We start from the raw sequence: 24,412 nt of genomic DNA on the forward strand, positions 1-24,412 counted from the left end.
ATATACAACTCCTGCTGCTGCTCCCATGTGGTGTGTGGCAACACATAGTGCAGGACACACCATGCTGGCCGGTGCTTCCTTCAGGTTTACAGTACTTACTGCTTCATTGTCTTACTGGGTGTAATAGCTGGCAAATAACACAAGGCATACTTGAAAGACTCTTCTCATTGTAACAAGTAAAATAATCAATCATATTCTACCATACATTTCCATGAAGTACATGGTACTTGGTTTCATAACTCTTGATGATTTAATATTTTTTCAATTATTTTCTTGTTTCTTGAAAACTGAATGATTTTGGGTATCTCAAATAACCAGCTTGAAATATCAAAATGGGAGCTTATTTACTCCTCCACAGATCCATCACTGCTTGCAAAGCTTCAAGCTAATGGCCATTTTCACTAACTTTATAATGCATAAATGAATTAAACATACTGAAACTCATTAAAATGGTGTTTCACAGTGCCATACTACTGTAACAAGAACCATATAGGTACATAACAGTTGCTATGCAAATAGGCTGCATACAAATGGAGAGATAAAAGCATACAATATGAGGTTGAATGACACTATATTAGTTCCTTATTAAGGATACATATCTACAGTCAGAATTAAGGCTGTGGTACCTGATATCAATGTCAATGTAGTTTTCCAATTCATTTTCTTTTTCTGCCATTAATGAAAACAGCAATATACATGTATAGATATATGGATGGATGCATTCTTGATAATGCTTGACACATTCACCAGCACTGGATTTGCATTGTATGTTAGGTATTTCCAAAATAGGTAACTATCATCCTCCCCAACTATAATGGACTGACTCACAGAGCCTATACCTTTCAAGCCCTAAACACCAAAGGATCTCAGAGGCATTAGAGAATAAATAAACAAAATAAATAATCACACGTACATATATACACTTTCCCATGCATACATTTGCCCACCAAACTGTGGCAGGACTAAGGAAGAAGTAAGATGAAAGCATTGTGCAGAGGACTACAAGGGGACTCAGTGCTGTGGTAAATGTCATTAGGAAAAGGACATGGTTTGAGATGAGCACTCACCACCATTCCCATAAGAACATGAAAATGCTTCATAGAAGGAAAATAGTGATTAAGAAATGCTGATGGATTACTACTTGTCAAGCACTTTTAATAACTTCAGCAAAAAAGTAAAAACACTGTTTTGTCTATATTAAAGGCTGCAGGTTAACAGTTGTTGAACCAAAAGAAAAATAATAATAATAAATAAAATAAATAAATTAATTAAAATAAATAAAAAAAATAAAAAATAATAATAATGCAGTTTGTGTCATTACAAAACCATGAACACAATAACCAACATACAACTATAGTCACAAGAAAAGCAGCACACTCCTGACTGTGGGCATTCTCAGATGTGTGGACAGGGTAGATCACAAGAGTCCCAAGAAATCATACATTCTAGGATAAGAAAGTCCATTATAGTTGGGTAACTACTGTCTTTGAACAGCAAAACTAAGATTATTTTTAATTTTCATTCAAGTTAGCTATAGCAAAACTAAGATTATTTTTAATTTTCATTCAAGTTAGCTATGTTAAATTATACTTTGCAATGTGAGCAAATGTTACAAGAATGTTGTCTGTTATACTACAGTGATCTCATAATTAATTTTACTGAATTTCTGATGGGAAGCATTTGCTACAGAAATAGCTTTCGACAAATAGTCTGTTTACTAACACCCTGAGTTCTGCACAACATACTAAAATAAAATCCAGGTGTTAGCTTTCAAAGCTGAAATGCACGAAATGATATGCAGAAAAAACTACACAACTACCACTCCAAGGCAAGCAATAGTGTGTTGATAAACACTCATAATTATCTTTGCACTGCATAGCAAATTGTAAATAATGCAGAGGAACCTTTCTGTTAACAAAAAAACAAATATAATGATGTGATGGACAATAAATGTTCATTCAACATTCATGAACATATACAAGTTTTCATTCTCATAAACACACTCATGACTTTGCTTGCAATAATGACAAGCATGAATGATTGACAACTAGTACCATCCTCTGTGGTAGGAGTAATGGCTGACAGCATACTGTGGCTACTAGACTCATGAAGAGTGAGTACATGGCATGGAACAAAGGGACTAGCAACCATCTCTGTATTTCTGTTCCTATGATAATACAAGATGTTATGTAATGGCTGCCTCCATGTCAGGGGGATCTCAGCCAGAGTGAATTTAAATTTATGGCAAACAATTAAATGCACTTGTTTGAACATTGAACGTTATCCCATGTTGATGGTTTTATCATGTGCCACAAGACTGTACAAGTAAGTCAGCATAAATTCCTAGATTTTTAGGTTCCACTGCATGACAAAACAAATAAAACACAAAATTCTGATTATGATTCAAAATGATAGTTACCACTGACTAGCAATATCATGCCACTGCAGATCAGCTCTGCTAACCTGTCAAGACCAACATGTTCACCATCAAGGAACATCAACAAAATATTGAAAAAATATAATATTGATCTTGGTGCTAAATTTGGAAATAACCATGAATTGCATCTCTCAATGTCTGACCCAGCAATCCTCAGGGTCTATCTACAGTCTTGATCGTATTGAGAGGAAGCAGTGAAGGAAGGTGTTTCAGTATGTATGTGATGTGTGATAGATGTGATAGAAACCCTGTCCTGTGGTATTGGATGTGACCCCCCTCTTTACCAAGTCTGGTCTAGATTACATTTACCTTAACTACAGCTTTGGTCTGGTGTCAATCATATGCTACTTTCTGCCCTTGCATTGCTGTTTCATGCAGGAAACATGTGTTGTACACACACCATAATACAGCAGCTATTGAAAGAAATATTCATGTACTATATAGAGACACCTTTCATAAACCAGCTTTTTTTTTTTCAAAATAGACTGTGTATATAATAAAATGATAAAAATATATGATAAATACAAAAAATGAAGATCTGGAAACTCTATGCAAACTTAGAAAAATAAAAGTAGCCTTATGCAAATAGAATACTTCTTAAGGTAAATGCAGTATAAATAATTTTTTAATGCACACAATCTGTGTGAATATATATGCTCTATATATAAATTCATTGATGAAATATCCTTAAAACTGCCTACATAATAATTATCTCTATATAATACATATATGTGTGTGTGTGTGTGTGTGTGTGTGTGTGTGTGTGTGTGTGTGTGTGTGTGTGTGTGTGTGTGTGTGTGTGTGTGTGTGTGTGTGTGTGTGTGTGTGTGTGTGTGTTTACATGCAAAGTGTAAAGAGTATATCATTCATATGGCCTGTTGAGCAAAGCAAAATGACTAGCACACTAGGAGTTGAAATTCATCTTATCTCCTTTCAACACCACAAGACCATGAGTTTCCAATTCCTGCTAAATGACAGAAGGAATCCTTAACTTCACTTTGAAAAAAATATACATATATCCTGTCTACTTTACATTATATCACATTAGTTGGGTCAGCATCCCCATATTAAACACCTCTGAAAGATGCTACAAGATTATATTGAAACAGCAACAGCATGAGTACTAAAAACATGATGATAAACTAGAACATCAAAGACTTAGTATCAATTATTTCGCAAAATACATGAGATGTGGATTGGGTTAATGTATAGCCATCTGGAGGGTTTTAGACATCACTACAGCAACAAAACGCCTTCCTACATAGTTGCCGTATGCTTACAACCAATGACAATTTTTATTATATCTGTTTTTGTTTCTCATTCATTCATCTTTTCTTTTTCACTCAAGGATTTATCTTCTCACACTCACCATTTTCCCTGTCATCACTGGTATCCTTAAGACGCCCTATTGTCATACAGTGGAGTCCGCAGCAAGACGATTGCTGTGGCAGACCTTTATAAGGAACATGAATCAAATCCCAATATCTGGGTATTGGACATTCATCTACAGTTTGAGGATATCACCGTTGCAACTCCTTACTACTGAAAAATAGTTTATGTACAATAACTATCACTTCCCAACAAGTATTTACATGTTGTATATATATGCACACTCAAGGATATCATATTAGCCTTCTAAGCCTGACCACAACACAAACATCCTCCACCATCCTGTTGTTCTCCTGCTTGCAATACCTCACAGCAAAATGTATCCTGCTTATACGCATGACTCTACAGAAATATATACACTCATCCTTCCCATACACCCAACATACATTCACACTAACACACAGGCTCAACTTTTGGTATTCACTTTGAAATACTAACACAATAAATGTAAAATCATGGTAATACTGCATACATACGCGTGTGTGTATACAAGAAATAACATCCTCACCACAAGAAATAATACACACTTGTTGCTGATTAAATGATTTAGAATTTTAACTGAACAACTCCAGAAAAAGCCATACACCCATATCCCAAAAAGATGCAAACTTCTTTCTGCAAACAGCTTGACATTTTTCACCAATATATGAAGCCGTCTGGAACTATTTCTGAGTAGTTTTGTCACAATCTGTACATTTTTCAGTGACATATTTACACTAGGAAATGCTTCTTTCACACGTCCCTCCATCTCTGGGACCACAAGAGCATCCGGTGGAGCAAGCATGATACATTTAAGACTATAGTGAGGATCTGGCACACACTACTTAGCACACCTAGGTATGTTGCTGGCAAGCAGCTTCCAAAACAGAAAAATTTATGAAGGCTGACCATACATTAATTTGTGCCTAAGTCTGCATGGTTCATATCTTGTAGGCTGAGTGGTAGTTACAATTTGGTGGTCAATCAACAATGTGCCAATTTAAGGCTAGTGTTAGCTTGTTAGATTGTTACAGGTTTATGATATCCAATTCTCCATATAGTTTATGCAGTTCTGTCTGTAAACCTATTTCCGTAAGTGCCCAAAGGCATCAAATAAATAAGGGTGTTTTGACAATCCCAGGACACGATCACAAATTACAGAAAACTACGAAAGATATACAAGAAAATATCCATCAAGTTTAACTTAGTGTACATCTTATGGCAGAGTTTTCATGTTCAACTAGTACACACCAACACCACAGTTGTTGGTACACTACAATACCTTCAAGGTTTTACTCCACAAACTAATTAGAAGCAGCAGCAACTATCTTTGGCTTTGTGTGTTCCATTCCCAGGGTAAAGAAACAGGTTCCACATACCCTTACTGGCTGGTACAGCTGCTCCCGAGGGATAGGGATGCTGTGTTCCGAGCAGTCTGAACAGAAAATCTTACCACAACTCCTGAAAAAACAATCAAAAGATAAAAATTACTTCAGTCCTAACAACCTCACAGTTGCACATGCACTGTACAAGACAAAACTTATAATTCAACAGTGATATTGGTGTTTTTAGTTATTAGCACAAGTTTCTCTTGCAGCAGAGTGCACACTATGAGGGGAGAATCTTCACAAGAGTTCCCAAATACAATGAAAACAGGAAAAGAAACCATGAAAAACAAACTAAATGGCAAGATTGAGTTTCAGAAATGATACTATGATGAAAAAGCATTAGATGGAGAAATCATATGTTGTATAGTAATAGTTATAAACTATTTGATTCAGTTGCATTGTAAATCTGAAGCAGGACCCAACAGCAGAGCTGAGTGAATGCCACCTGCTTCATCATGACAGACCCATCCCTTTCCTCTCCTGCACCAGAAGTGATCAGCTCATCAGACAAGATGTGTGAGACCTTACTGTTTTGCCAGTCACGCCACCTTTCCATTCACCTGCAAAACATGCACCCACTCATTCTTTCTCCAAACACTTCTCTACTGAATCTGACGTTCTCTTCATGATCTCTAATTTTCAGAGCATCAAGGTATACATGGTTAAGCTTTGAGATGCATTTCCTTGTATTGTGCCCTCTACTGGGACCACTGTGGGCTTGCATTGTTTACTTCTATGAAGAGGATAAAATATGCTTTGATACAACTTGTTGCCCACAAGAAGTAATGAAAAATAAGAAAATATTGTACAAGTACAGAAAACTTTTAACATTCACATCTCCTCTATGCATATCACACCAATCTAGCTCACTCCATTTGTCCCTTTCTAGAGGCTCTACAACCCTGTAATCCAGCATTTGGCTCTTTTCTTCCACTCATTTAGTCTTTGCTTTAAAACTCTGAGACTCCAGCAATTCTTTCATTATTCCTTCCACAACCATCTAGTACCCAGGCATCCCAATCAGATGCTTTCAACACATTACACAAATCCATGCCTTTATTTTACTCAATGCCTCTCACTGTCCATTCACTTTAGAGCAGCAGTATCACTGTCACCAAATACATTTCTAATATAGGTAGTACTTAGTTACTCACACCTGTACAAAGCAGTTGATGTATCTAGATATATCAAACTTCCCTACCTTCCTTATACTGATCTTTAATGCCCGAAAAATCTTTGCCCTCCCCCTCTCCTTTTTCACAACTCCCTCTACTTTCGTAAGTGAAAATCATATATGTTGCACCCAAAGAGCAAGCACATTTTTTCAGTGCATATGTGGCATCAAAATTATATAACATCAGCAAGACAGCCTCAATAAGTCTCTTGGCAAGAAAAGATTCATCCCAATCTGTGCTGAGGAGTGCAAATATTATGTATACATGGACCAGATAAGCTTGAGGATACTGCTGATAAGCTTAGCACCTCCATTCTCAAAACTAAATCCTTCAACATGCTTTCAATCAGCCAGAAAATGCAAAATGTTGAAAATCCTACAAGTGCACCAAGTATTAGATGCAAGTGGAAAATGAAAAAAAAGTATTACCTTCAAATTGAATAAGTAATCAAATTCAAAAATAGAAAATAAAAATATCATTTTCAAATCATCAGAATTCATAAATTGTAGTTTGCAGTCATAAAAATGTTGTCACAGTCATTTTCAAGAAGGTTAATGCATGAATGTCTCACTGTTAGATATATAACAAATATAAAAATCTACATTGCTATGTTCTCAGATATATGAGTACATACTGGTCATTTACAGTGACCTGTTTGATCAGTTTAAGAAATCACACAGGAGACATTGACACCGATCATATTTACAAGAGGCTGTATACAGATACACATTACAGAGGCTGGGGCTGGCCAACGACTCCCCCAAGTTAATCTGTAATCAGAGTAACCAAGTCTATACAGCAACAACCACCATCCCTTCCCACCACCAGCACATATGCTTGTCAGTCCCTTATTATTGCCAATACTACTCTTGCTTGCTATGCACTTTTGCTAAGAAGCTTTTTTGGCTATTTCTTCCAATTACTGCAACAGCTGCCATGCTTCCTGCAAACAATAAGCTACACCATGACATGCCATCAAGTCTTTCCTTGTATTCACAGTTGGTGAAGTAGATTATTTAAGCCAGACTACACAACATCTAGTTGTTTGGAAAAGGCCTCTGAATAACCAAGCTTTAGTAAACACCTACGGACAATTTTACTTCTTACCTTATGGGATAACAGCAACAGGTACAAATTTCTTCAGAGTTCTTTTGACTCATACTCTGGGGAGAACATAACAATATTGCCAGCTTAACACCACATATTTCAAAAGAGTTGGATGCCACACCACATCTGGCACTGATTGTGTGTAATTTAAATCATGCCACTCATCCACAAAATTTGTCAAAAGTTCATGTTCAACTTATGACTTGTAAAATATAAAGCATGGTTATCAGAGAAATGTTTTTGTGTTGTAAGAAACACAGGAGAGCAAATACTGTATCAGGGTTCCAAAGCTATTGTTTTGTAACCTGGTCTAATGTTAAAACATGTGCATTCCTATCTAAGCAAATAAAATCATAAGAAAACAAAGTATGGCTTCATCTCAGCAGTGAGTTGCACCACTTATGCAACAATGCAAAGAAGCTCCTCTACTTCTTACCATTGATTCTTGTATGTAAGTATTGAATATTCCCCCCACACATATTTGGTATTGTTTTAAGTATTTTGTTGGTGAACCAATTCAGACTTCACAACACACACACAAACACAAACACAAACACAAAAACACACACACACACACACACACACACACACACACACACACACTACTTTCAAACCACAGATCAGCCCAAATCAAAATGAAACACTGTAATAGAGAAAGAAATGAAGATATAATTATATTTGAAATTCTTCGGACGTGAGAAGAGAGAAAGTGTTTACAACAAATTTGCTGTGTCAAGTAAAGATGAAGAAATGAGATGCAAGTAGGGTGGTTGAGGTATGAAATGCAGCACCCTGCTTTGGCTTGGCTACAGGATAAGAATGAGACAACAAGATGAGAAAGATCATGCTTATGAGCATGATAAATGTGAAAGTGACAGTAACAGGTGTATGACATTCACAGGAGGAGGAGGATGAGAGAGCAGGGCTAACTGATACAAAGATAAATGTTAGCATTTGCAATCATCAAAGACACTAAATTTCTCTTCATGTCCTGTACTTACCATGTGTTTGTGTACCATGATTACTTACAAACAACACTACGGATTTTACAGTAATACTACAAATATTATGTTACAGGGAAGTAAAGACTCACATTACTAACTGGTGAGTTATAGGAATAAATAACAAGCAAAACATTGACAGCTTAAGTAAATACACCTCCCTCCACATTTATGTACCTTTTAGTGGGAGCATGCATGCAAGAATCTAAATTTACCAAGTTATAAAGACAAATATTAAAGCTTGCAATGACTGCTTTATGTCAAATTAGGAAGTCATTAGGGAAAATTTCAATTAAAAGGAAAATACAGCAAGCATATTTATAAGTCAACAATTCAAATGATCAAAACATTAAGGATTATGATTAATTCCAATGTCCACCACCAATAAATGTTTACATGTTCATTAAAGAGTAGTCTGACCTCTCATTCCTCATTCCCTGGGCAATACAAAGCTGCACAACGCTACAGTGTTCAGTGACCCGCCGCCTCCACAAAGGTCACACAGGAGTTAGTATTGAGAACAGAAAAGCCAAGAGTGACATTAGTACTCAGGACAGACTCAGGATGCTCTACCTCTGATTGGTTGAGTGGTTGGATGCTTGAGCAAGATGATCCGCTGAACCAACAAGAAAGACATTCAATAACTTAAAAAATGACACATCAACTTCCAAAAAGTCATAAAAAAAAATTACATGCTACAGCCCTTTATAACCAAAATCTTTATAATAAAGTGGAAATTGAAAGTAAATACCAAATATTTAAAACACCAACTAATTGTAAAGATATGTATATAAAATAATTCCAAGATTAGTATGTTATCACTAACATAAAAATGGTCAATATGCAGTTTATTAAAAAAAAAAAAAAAAAAAAAAAAAAAAAAAAAAAAAAAAAAAAATTGTTAAGAGCTGCCTTGTGTAGGTAAACTAAAGGAGCTGTCTTGTGTCAGTCAGCTTGCCTCTTCCAGTCTCCTTATTTTCCCATGGCCTTATTCTGGTATCTAAAACTACCTTACTTCCAAGCATCTTCATCACAAGTCTTTATCTCTGGTGCTAATATCTAATCCCTGAATCAACACCAAATGACAAAGCCATCTCAAACTGTGACAGGTTACCACTCCACAAGATACTTCTGCCTTCCATAATATCAATGATTAGAACACTGAGCATCAGATCTGAACACTATACCAGCAAACAATAGGACAAATGAAGCCACAACTGCTTCTCGAGAATGTAAATGATCAGAGCAATATTCAGCATTAAATCCTAACACTAATAATATTAAGCACAAAATAAAATGACCTGAGGAAAGTAGGATGATTCCACACACCAGTATAAACCTGAACATTTCTATTCTCTTTAATCAATGGGTAGAGAAAAAACTGCATACTGACCAAAAAGGAATAACAACAAAACATAATTTTTAGACTTTGTAATCATCCCACACTGAGAACATCAAGCATGCACCCAAACATGATAAGAGTATATATAGTATGATCCATACTATGTGAACAGTTCATTACACTTTCTGGTAACAAAATTACAGAAATTTACTCATCCATACATTTAGTGGACCGGTTTTAGTTGGTTGGTACATATCAAGATTCTAATGCCTTGAGTAAAGTGCAACAAACATATTAAGAGTGACAGAGATAGGGACATAAATGGAATAGACAGATGTAATGCATAAAAAAAAGAGTAGCTTGGTTATGAAGGACAGAAGGCTGTGCTGATTACTGGCAGCACGGACGGAAAGACAATGGATAGGCAATTGTGATCATCAATGTGGTTATTTAGACTACCCACACAAAGGTCCCACCCACAACACAAAGCTTCCCAACACATAACCATATGCCATAACCTTCCAAGCTCTTGAGGATTATCAGGTAAAATTATGTGGGCAAGATACAACTACAATGAATCTCAATGCAGAAATAAAAAGGTCCTCAGTTCCCTTCACACCATACTTCTTAACTGCTTCATGAAGCACACAGATAACATAACACATTTTGACCCTGTTATGGTGTGTGCAACTAAATAAAATGGCCCCAGAAAAGCTACCACAATAAAGCACTTTCTGTTTGTCCATCATAAACAATCAGCATCTGTTATCTATGGCACACAAAGTAGCGATACTTATCAGGGGAACATCACTTCAATGAACCAATCACCCAATACCAGAATGCCACATATTCCTAAGAGACTAGCCATCACTAGCCATGACAGCTTCTACAGTGCAGCAGCCAATTGCCTAAGTGAATGACTGGGAAGTATTGAGAAGACTCCCTGTAGTAAGCCCGAATAAGATGTCAGTTAATTATCACTAAGAACAGCTGCCACACAAGGTTTACATTAGACATCTAGCAAACACCTTGGGGTTATTGTGTTATGCTTGACCGAACCTAAACACTTCCTTATAACAAACAAAATAGTGATTCAATATTTTGTCAATAGTTTGATGTCTCCTTCTTAGTACTCCAAAATTCATCCACTTCACAAAAGACCTTCTCTTAAGAAGGAATAAAATTTTTCAATTCATCCACTTCACAAAAGACCTTCTCTTAAGAAGGAATAAAATTTTTAGAAAGAAAGCTTGTGATCTTATTTATATATATCTTAGGTAGCCCACACCATATCTTCTCATAATTAACCTACAATTTTTGGGATAGTCACAATTTTTCTGCATGCTTAATGTTGTGAATGTAAATTGATGATGTATTAATGCTTGGTAATTCATTGAGTTAAAGTTGCACGAGTGTTAAAGATTAGCCAACCGTGTTGTTACCAGTCAATGAATGAAAGCGTTGATAGCCTTCAACAATATGGTGCTACAAGTCGACAGGTCAAAGCCATGTTTAGCTACAAACTTCTACTTTCCTTAATATTACAAGAAAAACAAAAGTTTCTTCACCTGGCAACTAACCTGCAGTGATGCTTCCGTCGCCCCATCCAGAACTGAGTGTTGCAACCCATGCAGGAGTCCACAGCATGGTCAGGCACCCAGAGTGTTGGCCGGGCATCTCCCTCTTCAACAGCCTCCCACGACGTGTCTGACACCCCAGACTCCTGACCCACAGACCCACCAGAGCCTGAACCAACACTCTCGGGCAGGGACATCTGACGACCACAACAGACATTCATTAATACTACAAAACTAAACACATCTCTCTGTACAATTAGCCTTTTCCATGCAGTTCTCACTCCCACACACTAAATAGGATAACACAGAATAAAATAAACCTTAAACACGACGTACGAGTAACATCCTTATACAGATACTTACCTTCATTCACAATATATTTTTGCCCACAATATCTTACCCAGTACAACTTCACCCACTTCAGTGCAATACTAACAAAAACATTTATTTATTTCAATGTAATGTGTGGCATGACAGACTGAACTGGTACAAGAGACCTACTTCAGTTTTCAAATACAGGCAGCCCCCGTTTAACGAAGATTCACACAACAAAATTTCGCTACAACGAAGGTTTCATTTTACTACCATCTGCTCATTTAACGAATACCAAACTCGCTTTAACCCTTAAACTGCAGCGATCGCTTATATAATCAAGCCTCTCGAGTACTGTGACGCGGCGATCGCTTATGTAATCATGAATTTTCGCGGGGAATGTTTTTAATTTTCATGGCGCATTTCCCTTCAGACTTGCTCTTGTGACTCCTCCCCACTTAGTGTTGCCATCATGAGGGCTCCAGATACTATAACAAGGGCCTCACTTGAGTTTTTACGGAAAAGTAGGTGACACCTGGCAACTCCTCTTGACTCGTCGGGTAGAATCCAGCCTTGAGTATCATAGAAAACGTAGAAAACTTTATAGGGGAGATCAAATAATGCTATAGTTTATTACTTCTATCTCAATCAAGAGATTATTGTTATTATATCAGCTTCTTATGGCATAGGGGCAACAATCCTAGTAGCATTTTGAGCTGTGGTATTGTACAGAGGTTTTGTGTCATGCAGGACACACAGAAACACACACACACACACACACACACACACACACACACACACACACACACACACACACACACACACACATACAAAACAATCAAACATTGACACAACAGACACATCAAACATCCATACAAAACATCTGTACAGAGGATTCGTGACGGACACACACACACACACACACACACACACACAGCTCAATCAAACATTCCCACGTAGCCCTGTTCACCTAGCAGTGAGTAGGTACGGGATGTAAATCGAGGAGTTGTGACCTTGTTGTCAGGTGTGTCGTGTGCCTGGTCTCAGACCTATCCCAAGATCACAAATAACTTGGATAAGCAGTGTAGATATGGATAAGTGTAGGGCCACACGAGCATAAAGCTTAGGCCCTGTAAAACTACAACTAGGTAAATACAACTAGGTAGATAAATACAAACACACACAAACACACACACACACACACACACACACACACACACACACACACACACACACACAGCTCAATCAAACATACCCAATACGTACAAAACATCCGTACTGAGGATTCGTGACGGACGGACACACACACACACACACACACACACACACACACACACACACACACGCCCGGTAGCTCAGTGGTTAGAGCGCTGGCTTCACAAGCCAGAGGACCGGGGTTCGATTCCCCGGCCGGGTGGAGATATTTGGGTGTGTCTCCTTTCACGTGTAGCCCCTGTTCACCTAGCAATGAGTAGGTACGGGATGTAAATCAAGGAGTTGTGACCTTGTTGTCCCGGGGTGTGGTGTGTGCCTGGTCTCAGGCCTATCCGAAGATCGGAAATAATGAGCTCTGAGCTCGTTCCGTAGGGTAACGTCTGGCTGTCTCGTCAGAGACTGCAGCAGATCAAACAGTGAAACACACACACACACACACACACACACACACACACACACACACACACACACACACACACACACACACACACACACACCCAATACGTACAAAACATCTGTACAGAGGATTCATGACACACACACACACACACACACACACGCCCGGTAGCTCAGTGGTTAGAGCGCTGGCTTCACAAGCCAGAGGACCGGGGTTCGATTCCCCGGCCGGGTGGAGATATTTGGGTGACCTTGTTGTCCCGGTGTGTGGTGTGTGCCAGGTCTCAGGCCTATCCTAAGATCGGAAATAATGAGCTCTGAGCTCGTTCCGTAGGGTAACATCTGGCTGTCTCGTCAGAGACTGCAGCAGATCAAACAGTGAATTACACACACACACACACACACACACACACACACACACACACACACACACACAGATAAAGTTCTATCATACATATATATGTACGTGTACAAAACATCTGTACAGAAGACTCATATCATGTAGGATACGCAGAAACATGCACACACACACACACACACACACACACACACACACACATATATATATATATATATATATATAGAGAGAGAGAGAGAGAGAGAGAGAGAGAGAGAGAGAGAGAGAGAGAGAGAGAGAGAGAGAGAGAGAGAGAGAGAGAGAGAGAGAGAGAGAGAGAGAGAGAGAGAGAGAGAGAGAGAGAGAGAGAGAGAGAGAGATTGAGAGAGAGCGTAGAAAACGGTCCAGCTTGGTACCATTCAGCTCCCAACCCGGACCGTACAGTGTACCCGACGTGTCACTAGTTCCCCGCGCTTTTCAAAGCCCACGAAGTTTTGTAGGCCTATTTCTTGCTCTATTTATTTATTTACAGATTCAAAACTTCGGTATTACTGCATTTTGGATGTTTGCCATTCATGGCATACAATTCAAAATATGTTTTTTCCGACATGGGAATGTTTATATTTTAGGCACACCAAAGCATTCAGCAGTTAGGAATTAGCAGTTTAAAGGTTAACAAAGTTTTATCCAGGTAATTTTTTCTAAGTTTGAAAGCCCTGCCGTATCACATAAGCCGACAAGCTTTTGAATACACTAGCAGCCGCAAATACTAAGGCCTGCCTCAGGAGAAATCCTGGGACACCTGTAGAATCAAGATCAAGATCAAGCCTCTCGTGGACAACACGCACCACTCACTCCCATAACAGCGTCAGCAGCAGCTCGTCTTCACTCGCTCAACTTACCACCAAAACTCCTTGCAATGTGGCCTAGCATTCCTAAGAAGACCAGGAAGTCTCTTACTCTCGAAGTGAAGCTGGATATTATTCACAGAAACGAGAGGCGAGAAAACTATAGCATTGCTGACCACCATCTTGATTCCATCTACTGTCTCTACTATTTTCAAGTCAGCAGACTATTAAGAAGGCTGGTGAGACTGTATCTTCCTTGCAAGCTAAAAGAACCACCTGAGCTCGTGACTCTACAATGGATAAAATGGAAAGCCTTGTGGAAATGTGGTACATAAGTTTTGTATGCGATACAATGATGCTCCCTTTGTTTACATTCCACAGGTTGCCGGTTAGTGTCTTTCCCGTTTCACTCTCCCTCCCTTCGTAAATTTAAGATCATCAACATTATAAAACTACATACATACATACATTAGTGTACATTATAATTACTTAAATTAAATTTAACTGCCTAAATGTTAAAGTTCATAATTTTTTATTTCATTAGACCTTTCACCGTACTATGATGCACTCTCGCTTTGCTTACTCTCAGTGGAAGTTCAAGTCAGGGGTTAAACTTATTATACGAAGTTTCGCTTAACGAAGTGTTTTTTAGGAACGTAATCCCTTCGTTAAATGGGGGTTGCCTGTATTCTAAACACAATGAAGACTCACTTGATCTTCTGTTCCATCGTGGTGATGATTGTGACAGCGGTTGTGCTGGATCTGGTTGTACAGGGCATGTCTTGTGGCCTGCAGGTCCCTCTTTAGAGATTCTTTCTCAGACTGGAATAAATGCATCAATATTACGTACACACATTTCCAGCTTCCACGTTACACACACGATATGACAGCCATTAATTATAAATATATAAGTATTAACAATGGTAACATACTATAATGATTGTTGGAAGTTATCATACAGAACCGTTTCCCATTACCTGATGATGGAGAAGAATTTGGTGCAGTCTCTTGGTCACCTCATCACTAACACTATGAAGTCCATCAAGTGTAGCGAAAGTACTGCTTTTGCTATCTCCTGCACCAAGCCTGATGGAGGAAGAGTTTCAATTTCCTTTTCATTATGATAATAGTTACACCAAAATTTTGAAGAGTATAACAAATAATGGTTACTCTTCAGAAACATTTATTAGTCCCTAGAGGTAAAGTTATCCTATTTCTCTTCCAAGCATGTATTCTCTACCCTGGAAGTAAACCTTCAGTAGATCAAAAGCAGCTAAATTTACTTTGTCTTCAAAATAACAAAGAACACTACAATATTCAGTCCTAGTGGCAAGTTATACAGCTGCATGTCATTCACTGGTCAGTTCCTTACTCCAGGCATACTTCACCAATACATAGGCGTTCATCTTCACTTTCTTCTCAAATAACGAAGAAAACTATCCTTCAATACATATGCCAGACACTCAACCTAAGATTAAGAAGGTTTAAAGTTACCTACATGTCACCATGATACCCAGGTTCTAGGTGGTTACACTAAAGATGCACTTAGGTGGTGATATGGGCCCTAATATGGGTACCACTATAAATAAAATTACCTGCTCTACTAATGGGTGGAAGCTTTACAGTGCTTCCAATACTCTTCAAGTTACCTACAGGTGCTATAAGCAAAAAAAAAGGCCACAAAGCAACAGAAACACTCACCTATCTTCACAAGGTGTCGACGGTATGCAGGAGGAAGGTGTGCGTGAGTGCATTGGGGTGGAGTAGAGAGACACCCGACTGCCTGGTCCCGTGGTAACCCCCCGCACGGCCCCTCCCCCAATGGAGCCCTCATTCATAAGCCCAGCACTGCGCCAAGAGTCCCCTGCACTAGTTTCATCTAATAATTTCTTACTCTGGAGACAAATACTACAACCAGACGCTGCCACACTGTGCATGACCGAGCTCATGTTGGGTACTCCGTTAACAGTCCTTCTCTCGGCTCGATCCTCAATGCTTTCTGGATTAGAGGAGGTCGATTGCTTTTTACGGTTGTTGGAAGCTGCACTCACCTCTTCCTCCCCCGCAGCCCCATTCATGAATGGAAAGCATTTACTCTGCAATATGGATTTGGGGCTATTCTGTCCACACTCTCTGTTCAATATGGGCACCTGTTCACTATTCTTATCCTGAGAGACCTTTTCCTCGGTTGCTATAATTCCTATTTCTGCCACTAACGTATCCGTGGAGCCCTCTATGGACTGTTCTGCCAAGCTCTTAAACTGCCTCTCGCCCGTTGTGCCTTTCCTGTTGTGCACTTTCTCACTGTTTGTATCTCTCTTAGAGTCTGTCACTTTCATAATACACTTTTCCTGCAGTTCGACACACTCCTGTCCAAGAAGCTCATTGGCCTCCTCACCACTTTCAACACCAATATCACAGGGTTCATTTTGCACAATGCTCACACACTCGTGGATTTCAGATTCTGAGACAGATGGCTCACACAAAGTCAATGACTCCGACTCATCATTCTGCCTCTCTCCGATGGGCTCACTGGTAGAGTCCTCGTAGGCGTCCAGGTCTTCACTTGCTGCATCCTCACTCGCATGGTCAACAGCAGCTTCAGAGTCATCATTTCCTAATTCAGCTCCAAGGGCGGAGTTGAGCATAGCCATATTCGGTCCACTGCAAGGGTAAAGAACAATAAGCACAAATTTTCAATCACCAACCATATCAAGGTCACAGAGGGGAAAAACAAAGTACTGTGTAAATAATTCTTCTATTATTAAGGTATCCTCTACAGCTTTCAAAGAGCAATATTTCCTTCTCTGAGCAGCCTCACCTTTCTCTGATGTTTGGGTCTGAGGAGCGCCGCAGGGGCTGGTGTGAGGGGGGGGAGGTGCCAGCCAGGAGATCATCATATGACTTGGTCTTCACTAATTCTCCTCCTCCACCTTGAATGTCCTCATCTTCATCCTGTCACAAGTGAAAGTTTTCCACTGTCAGTCATCTGCCTAATTTACTCTAGATTTAGTTTTCTTACCAGAACCAATACTTGACTCTTACATAATCACTTAAAAAAAATACATAACCCCTCCTTATATCATCAATAAATCAATGTGTGACTTATTTGTATAAATTATATTAAAGAAAATATAACAAGTATGCAAGTATGAATATTGCCACTGTATTTCCTGGGCACTGTAAGAGGTGGTAGAACAAGACACACCAAATGGGCTTGTAGTTAATGACTAGCAAAACGACGAGGCAATAAAAAGCGGGAAATTATTTTGCTTCCTGATCCCTAAGACTGGTTGTTGAGCGAGTATGCATGGATGTAGTACAAATGTGTGTAAGTGTGAAGTGATAGGGAGAATGTTAAGAAGAAACTTGAGGTCTTAGTGAGGTAAAAATTAAAGCTACAGAACAACAACAGTTTGGAAGTTTAACTGGGAGGGCATCCACAGTAAAGAGGGAAAGCAAGGAAGGGAGTAATCATACTGCTTAGTCAGACAATGCACCTGTGTGTGATGAAAAGGAAAGCAGTGTTGTCATGCTGTAAAGTTGAGTTTAGGAGGAGATATTATGAAGTGGTGAGTGCCTATATGGTAGGAAGTGAGAAGGATGGATGTAAAGGATAAATTTTAGTACATAATATGAATGACTGTGAGATAGGAACCCATGTTAACATACTAGTTTTTGGTAGCGAGGTAGCTGATGGTGTGGTAGGTGGGGTGGTAAGTAGATGCAGGGTACCTGAAAGGAAGGCAAATGGAGAAAGTTTGACAGGATTCTAGGCAGAGCAAGAGGAAGCATTGCAAACCCATAGTTAAACACAAAAGCAATTCCCAAGTTTCTATGGCAGAGGAAAGGTCAAGCAAGGCACTGATGGACTATGTGGTGATCCTTAGGAGGAAGACTGGCTGGTTGTTGGAAGTGTGAAATGAGAGTGTCCAAGTACTTCCAGATCTAAGGTAAGCTGTGAGAGCCTCTGAGGTGGAGTATAGTAAGGCAGAGAAGAGGGGAACATCCTGAATGAGGGAGCTGGATAAGAGGCAGTACAATTTCAGATATAGAACACGGACTGAATGAAAGTGACAAAGCGGGAGGTGGATGATGTTGAAGTAGAAAGTAGTAATTTTCAAGAAAGCCATGGTGCAGAGGTGGGTGGTATGAGTGTGAAGTGAAGTAAGATACAGAACTGAATAGTGGCATGAAAGGTCAAGGTGGCTACAGAGGAAAATGATGGAGAATTTTAAGAAATGCTTACAAAACAAGTATGGAATGTCACATACAGGTACAAGGAAAGCAAAAGCAAAAGAAGCTGTGAACGATGCTAAAGGGACGGCTGATAACAAAGCATGTCTTTCCAATTGTCTCACCTCATCATCACCAACACTAGGATGAGCGCTGGTGGTGGTGTCAGCTGTCACCTCACCCATCTCAGGCATGTACACCGAGGTCCACAGCCGCAGGTCTTTGATGTGGCACGAGGGATATAGCACCTGCAGAAATTACATTTTTATCAACATGTCCCTAATTTAAAATCTTCAAATATCATAGTAAGTGGAATGGACATCTAGTAACAGAAAAAACATGTGACAATCTACAAGCTGAGTTTGACATAGGAGGACATTAATAAGCTAATTTTGACAGAAGAGGAAGATTTATCCAAGGACCTGCTTACTGACTGGGTTCATAAAGGTACCTGGTAAGGAAGTGACATGCATTAGCAGTGGTTCCCAACCTATGGTACACATACCACTAGGCATACCACTAGTGGTACGCAAAGTCCTTCCAAGTGGTACACGAGCACTTTCAGGATCATATGTGACTTTTAGTTAAATTAACCCTTGTGCAACAGGGTAATTATAAATTAATCATTCCCATCTGCGGGTAAAATGATAAATTTAAAAAAATCACAGGAGATAGTTTCACTCATGAAAATACATTTCTCTTTGAAATTCTGAATACATTGATGTACTTTGCAGCTTGCTACAATCTCTGACAGCAAAGTTATTGCTTATCAAATATTCCTCCTGATAGCCACGATGTAACCCGCCGTGGAGGAACAACCCTCAGTGCAATACCAGCGTGCCAATTCTCTCTCTCTCTCTCTGGGCATATCTTTTGGGTGAAGAAATTGTACTTCCAATGAGAGAGAGCTACCCTCTAACGAGAGAGAGAGAGAGAGAGAGAGAGAGAGAGAGAGAGAGAGAGAGAGAGAGAGAGAGAGAGAGAGAGAGAGAGAGAATGTGTCAGCTTGTTTTGACTCTAGGCCTTTCCCTACTCTCTCTCTCTCTCTCTCTCTCTCTCTTCTCTTTCTTTCTTTCATTCTTTCATTCATTCTTGTCTTCACTTTCACTAAAATACACATCACTCCCAAATGACATGTATATCACTATCCATCTCATTGTGACATCTCCCCTCATGCGGAGGGTACGTTCCACCCGCAGTGTTATGGGGGTTGCCAGAGGTCTCCTCCAAGATGGAAAGATGTCAGCCTAGACCAAGATGAAATAGCAAAACTGGCAACTCAGCTTGTGGACAGTGTTGCCTGATACATACACTCGCCCTCCGACTTGAGTAAGAAAACGGGAAGTTTAAAGAAGTGGCGCGAAAAATCATGATTACATGAACGATCACCGCTGCACGAAACGCACCGATGCGATCGTTCATGAACAATCACTGCCGCACAAGGGTTAAATTAATGAATTTCTTAAGAAAGAAAATAAGATTATTGCCTTACACAAGATAATCTGGCATCGATCAGCAGGTGAAGAATAAACAGATGCATCCCTTGCATTAAAATGAGTTTGTTCATTGTTAATAGTTCATTTGTGTGTTCTACTTGTGAAGAAATTCATATCTGCTGGAACTGAAACTTTCTGGAACCAAGTGATACATGGGGATTGAATGAGACCTTCTAGTGGTACTCGCTCAGGAATAGGTTGGGAACCACTCCATTAGAGTAATGAGGAACTTACCTGCTGAGTGGGGACATAGAGGTAGTTGGTGTATCGCTGCTTGTTGGCCTTGAGAAAGGACCACACAGAGTAGGATCGGTCGCCAATGTCTGCCTGGACCCGCTCTTGGGAGGAGTTACACAGAAATGTGCCGAACAGATTGCTGTACACATGCTGTGCTAGTTTGACCTGTTGATACAGTGATGGGTTAGAAGAGGTGAGTGAGAAGAGAATAGAACAGATGGACAGTAATTCATTTAATGCACCAAAATACTTGAGAAACAGAAAAGACATGTATTTAATGACACAACCCTTCCTTGGCAAAATAAAGAGGATCATATAAAACAAAATGCAACACAGTTATTAATTGCCTCAAAAAAACTTTACATCCACTTAATAATTCAGCACATTTCATCCCTTAATTTCAAACCAAGAACACTTACCAGAAAAGCTTGATTGAACTGGAATGCAGTGGGATACCAGTAGAGGAGGTGGTGGACACAGTCAAGCCACTGCAGGAACACGGGACACCTCTCATTGATGTCCTCACAGCAGCGGCCAATACCACATCGGTCACTGAACTTGTGGCCAAACTCTACCCACTCTCGCTCAATGAGAACCACAAAGCCCTGTCAAAAGTATGGATATAATTACACAAACAATAGGAGTATCAGTAACCAACCAGAATCATCAGGGTATCCAGTGTAGTACAAACTATTAACATATCTAGTCATTCAACACACTTTTGACAGATGATGCACTGAAAAGCTTTACTCACATCTATAGTTCTGTAGTAAGGGTCAAGCAGTAACTGAGAGAGGGCCGTCAGTTGTGGTGTTCGGTCCCATCCATCTGAGCAATGAACAAGGACTGGCCTGGCCTCCCGCTCCACTGCCTGCACTATTGTCACAGCTGCCTTAAACAGTCCAGACAGATGTCCCAGCCACCGAGAGTTCTCCAGTAAGGACAGCCAACTGGAGAGAAGAGTTGCAGAATCTTAATACCATTTTTCAGAACACAAGTGGAAGGTTATTAGAAGAAACATATCATAATGTTTTCAGATACATTCTGGAGTAATGTAATAGTCAGTTTTAAGATTTAACAACATTGAATGATCTCACATGACATATTCTGCTACTGTATTTGTTGAGTTTCACAAAAAAAAATCTTATCAAATACCTGCTGACAATCTGATAAATTCATAAACACACTCATGCTTTCTCTCTCATTGTACATACACACACACACACACACACACACACACACACACACACACACACACACACACACACAGCTCACTTAGGGATGTCAGGAGAGGAGGAAGCCAGCTGACGAAGGGCATGGTGAGACTTGCGAATGGTGTGAATGTTAGCAAGGTTCATGAACTGAATCTCACACTGAGGGTAGTACTCTGGACACTCACACCCTCCCCCTCGAGCTCGGTTGGCCACAGCTGTTGCATAAGATCTAGCATCCACAATTAGTACTTTCTGCAATAAGAAGATAAAATTTTTGTTAGAGACAGTCTAGTTCAAATTACATAAATCATTTCCACTCCCTGAATATCGATCAAGAAATTAATTTATAACATTTTCTGATAGTCAATAAACATTTCCAGCAAGTAAAGAACAGCCTACCTTTATATCTGCCTGAGCCTTGGCTTCCGGCAAATCACACAGAGATGGAATATCGGAGGATGGAGTAATGGCTTCTTTGTCGCTGTCGCTTCGTGGTGCCAGCTGGGAGGAGGTAATACCAATACCATTGGAGGAGGAGATGGGACTGTCATAGGCACAAGCTTCAGAGATGGCCTTCACCAAGTCCTCATCCTCACTGGAACGCCAACCCAGCCAGCCAACCTCAGGCTGACTACACCGAGCAATGACGGCTCCATTGGCATGCCTGAAGGAGAAAGGCAAATGTTCATCTATATCTAAAATAAGTCAATCTTTCATCTTTGCTATCAATGAAGCCATTAGCAGCTCCTCTATGAAGATTCACTAGCATTCCTGAAGGAGAAAGGAAGAAATATGTTCATCTATATCTAAAATAAGTTGATCTTTTATCTTTGCAATTAATCAAGCAATTTAGTTTTACCTCTATGATCTGTTGACTTTTCCTAAACATTTAACCTTTTCAAACTGAACTCATATCAAACTCAATGCCGTTTTTACCTCCACACCACAGCTGGAATCCTTCTTGCTGCCCTGAACCGTGCCACAAAGTCCAGTACATTGTCGTTAATTGATGCCGGAACTACCAGCTTCTTGGGGTACGTGGGGCAAAGCTGGTACTCGCTGTTTGCCATTGAGATGCGCCATGTTCCTCCCAAGTCAAAGCCCAGTCGTCGTACCTGAAACATTGCATAGAAGGCTGACTAGATGCAACTGTAAGGAGAGAGGAGGGGAGAGAGAAAAAATAAATAACAAATTAATAAAAAAAAAAATAATAATAAGGAAGAAAACAATAAAAAAGACAGCAGGAGAGAGAGAGAGAGAGAGACCACCAACAACAGACCACCCTCACAGAGACACTTCACCACCAACAGGACACTTCACCACTAACAACAGGCCACCCTCACCAAGACACTTCACCAGCAACAGACCACCCTCACCAGGACACTTCACCACTAACAACAGGCCACCCTCACCAAGACACTTCACCAGCAACTCACCTCTTCGTCAAACATTTTCTCAGCCCGAGCAGCGTAGGACTGCTGACCTTCGGGTTCCACCAAGGCATTGTGCAGCTCCCGCGTCTCCTCCATACTCCACATGTAGAAGGCGAAGGCAAAGACATTTTCCAGTCGTTGCGGGAGAGACAAAGCCTTGGTCAGACGTCGCTGCCACTCGGCACATTGTTCGCCAGTCGGGAACGTACATCTGGGATGGAACAACAAAAATTTCAGTGAATAAAGAACACCAAGGGAGAGAAAACAATGCAATTACTAAGTACAGCATCAATATTAGAACACTAAGTAAAGAAACCAACAGAACACAAAGTAAAGACACCAACAATAAAGAAACAATGCAATTACAAACTACACCAACAATAAAGGAACACTATGCAAAGAAACGAACAATAAAAAGAAAAAATGCAATCTCAAAGTAAAGCAAAAATAAAGTCACAATGGATAGGTCCCTCTTGCCAATACCAACAATTTGAGTGTTATTACTTACGATATTGACCAGGAAATAAGGAATAAGGACACCAACACCACCACCACTACATTATATAATAATAATAATAATAATAATAATAATAATAAGAAGAAGAAGAAGAAGAAGAAGAAGAAGAAGAAGAAGAAGAAGAAGAAGAAGAAGAAGAAGAAGAAGAAGAAGAAGAAGAAGAAGAAGAAGAAGAAGAAGAAGAAGAAGAAGAAGAAGAAGAAGAAGAAGAAGAAGAAGAAGAAGAAGAAGAAGAAGAAGAAGAAGAAGAAGAAGAAGAAGAAGAAGAAGAAGAAGAAGAAGAAGAAGAAGAAGAAGAAGAAGAAGAAGAAGAAGAAGAAGAAGAAGAAGAAGAAGAAGAAGAAGAAGAAGAAGAAGAAGAAGAAGAAGAAGAAGAAGAAGAAGAAGAAGAAGAAGAAGAAGAAGAAGAAGAAGAAGAAGAAGAAGAAGAAGAAGAAGAAGAAGAAGAAGAAGAAGAAGAAGAAGAAGAAGAAAGAAGAAGAAGAAGAAGAAGAAGAAGAAGAAGAAGAAGAAGAAGAAGAAGAAGAAGAAGAAGAAGAAGAAGAAGAAGAAGAAGAAGAAGAAGAAGAAGAAGAAGAAGAAGAAAAAAAAGAAGAAAAGAAGAAAAGAAGAAGAAGAAAAGAAAAAAAAGAAAAGAAGAAGAATAATAAAAATATATATATATATATATATATATATATATATATATATATATATATATATATATATATATATATTTTTTTTTTTTCCTCTATATACCTAATTAACACAATCTGGGAAGTCAATAACAACAGAAA

At 39.3% G+C, this 24,412-nt stretch overlaps 1 protein-coding gene across 11 annotated transcripts in view; it reads right to left on the bottom strand.

Annotated features, from left to right (window-relative positions):
* The window catches only part of LOC123512349 (myotubularin-related protein 4-like), a 36,949-nt gene that overhangs the window by 1,686 nt on the left and 10,851 nt on the right, over positions 1-24,412 (bottom strand). The window contains exons 4-20 of one of the 11 annotated variants that reach the window (XM_045268694.1): positions 23,123-23,330; positions 22,623-22,801; positions 22,086-22,350; positions 21,748-21,938; positions 21,227-21,422; positions 20,892-21,077; positions 20,470-20,637; positions 18,865-18,987; positions 18,176-18,238; positions 17,325-17,458; positions 16,205-17,167; positions 15,481-15,589; positions 15,215-15,325; positions 11,399-11,592; positions 9,050-9,092; positions 7,476-7,531; positions 1-5,266 (exon numbers count right to left, since the gene is read on the bottom strand). The exon at positions 1-5,266 is cut by the window's left edge and continues 1,686 nt beyond it. In XM_045268694.1, coding sequence (XP_045124629.1) covers positions 5,110-5,266; positions 7,476-7,531; positions 9,050-9,092; positions 11,399-11,592; positions 15,215-15,325; positions 15,481-15,589; positions 16,205-17,167; positions 17,325-17,458; positions 18,176-18,238; positions 18,865-18,987; positions 20,470-20,637; positions 20,892-21,077; positions 21,227-21,422; positions 21,748-21,938; positions 22,086-22,350; positions 22,623-22,801; positions 23,123-23,330 — 3,346 coding nt within the window. In that variant the 3' untranslated portion in view covers positions 1-5,109. Of the gene's footprint in view, positions 5,267-7,475; positions 7,532-9,049; positions 9,093-11,386; positions 11,593-15,214; positions 15,326-15,480; positions 15,590-16,204; positions 17,168-17,324; positions 17,459-18,175; positions 18,239-18,864; positions 18,988-20,469; positions 20,638-20,891; positions 21,078-21,226; positions 21,423-21,747; positions 21,939-22,085; positions 22,351-22,622; positions 22,802-23,122; positions 23,331-24,412 lie in introns of all 11 variants that reach the window. The other 10 variants (XM_045268693.1, XM_045268696.1, XM_045268695.1 and 7 more) reach the window with 10 other exon arrangements.

This window comes from Portunus trituberculatus, chromosome 33 (assembly GCF_017591435.1).
Source record: "Portunus trituberculatus isolate SZX2019 chromosome 33, ASM1759143v1, whole genome shotgun sequence".
NCBI lineage: Eukaryota > Metazoa > Arthropoda > Malacostraca > Decapoda > Portunidae > Portunus > Portunus trituberculatus.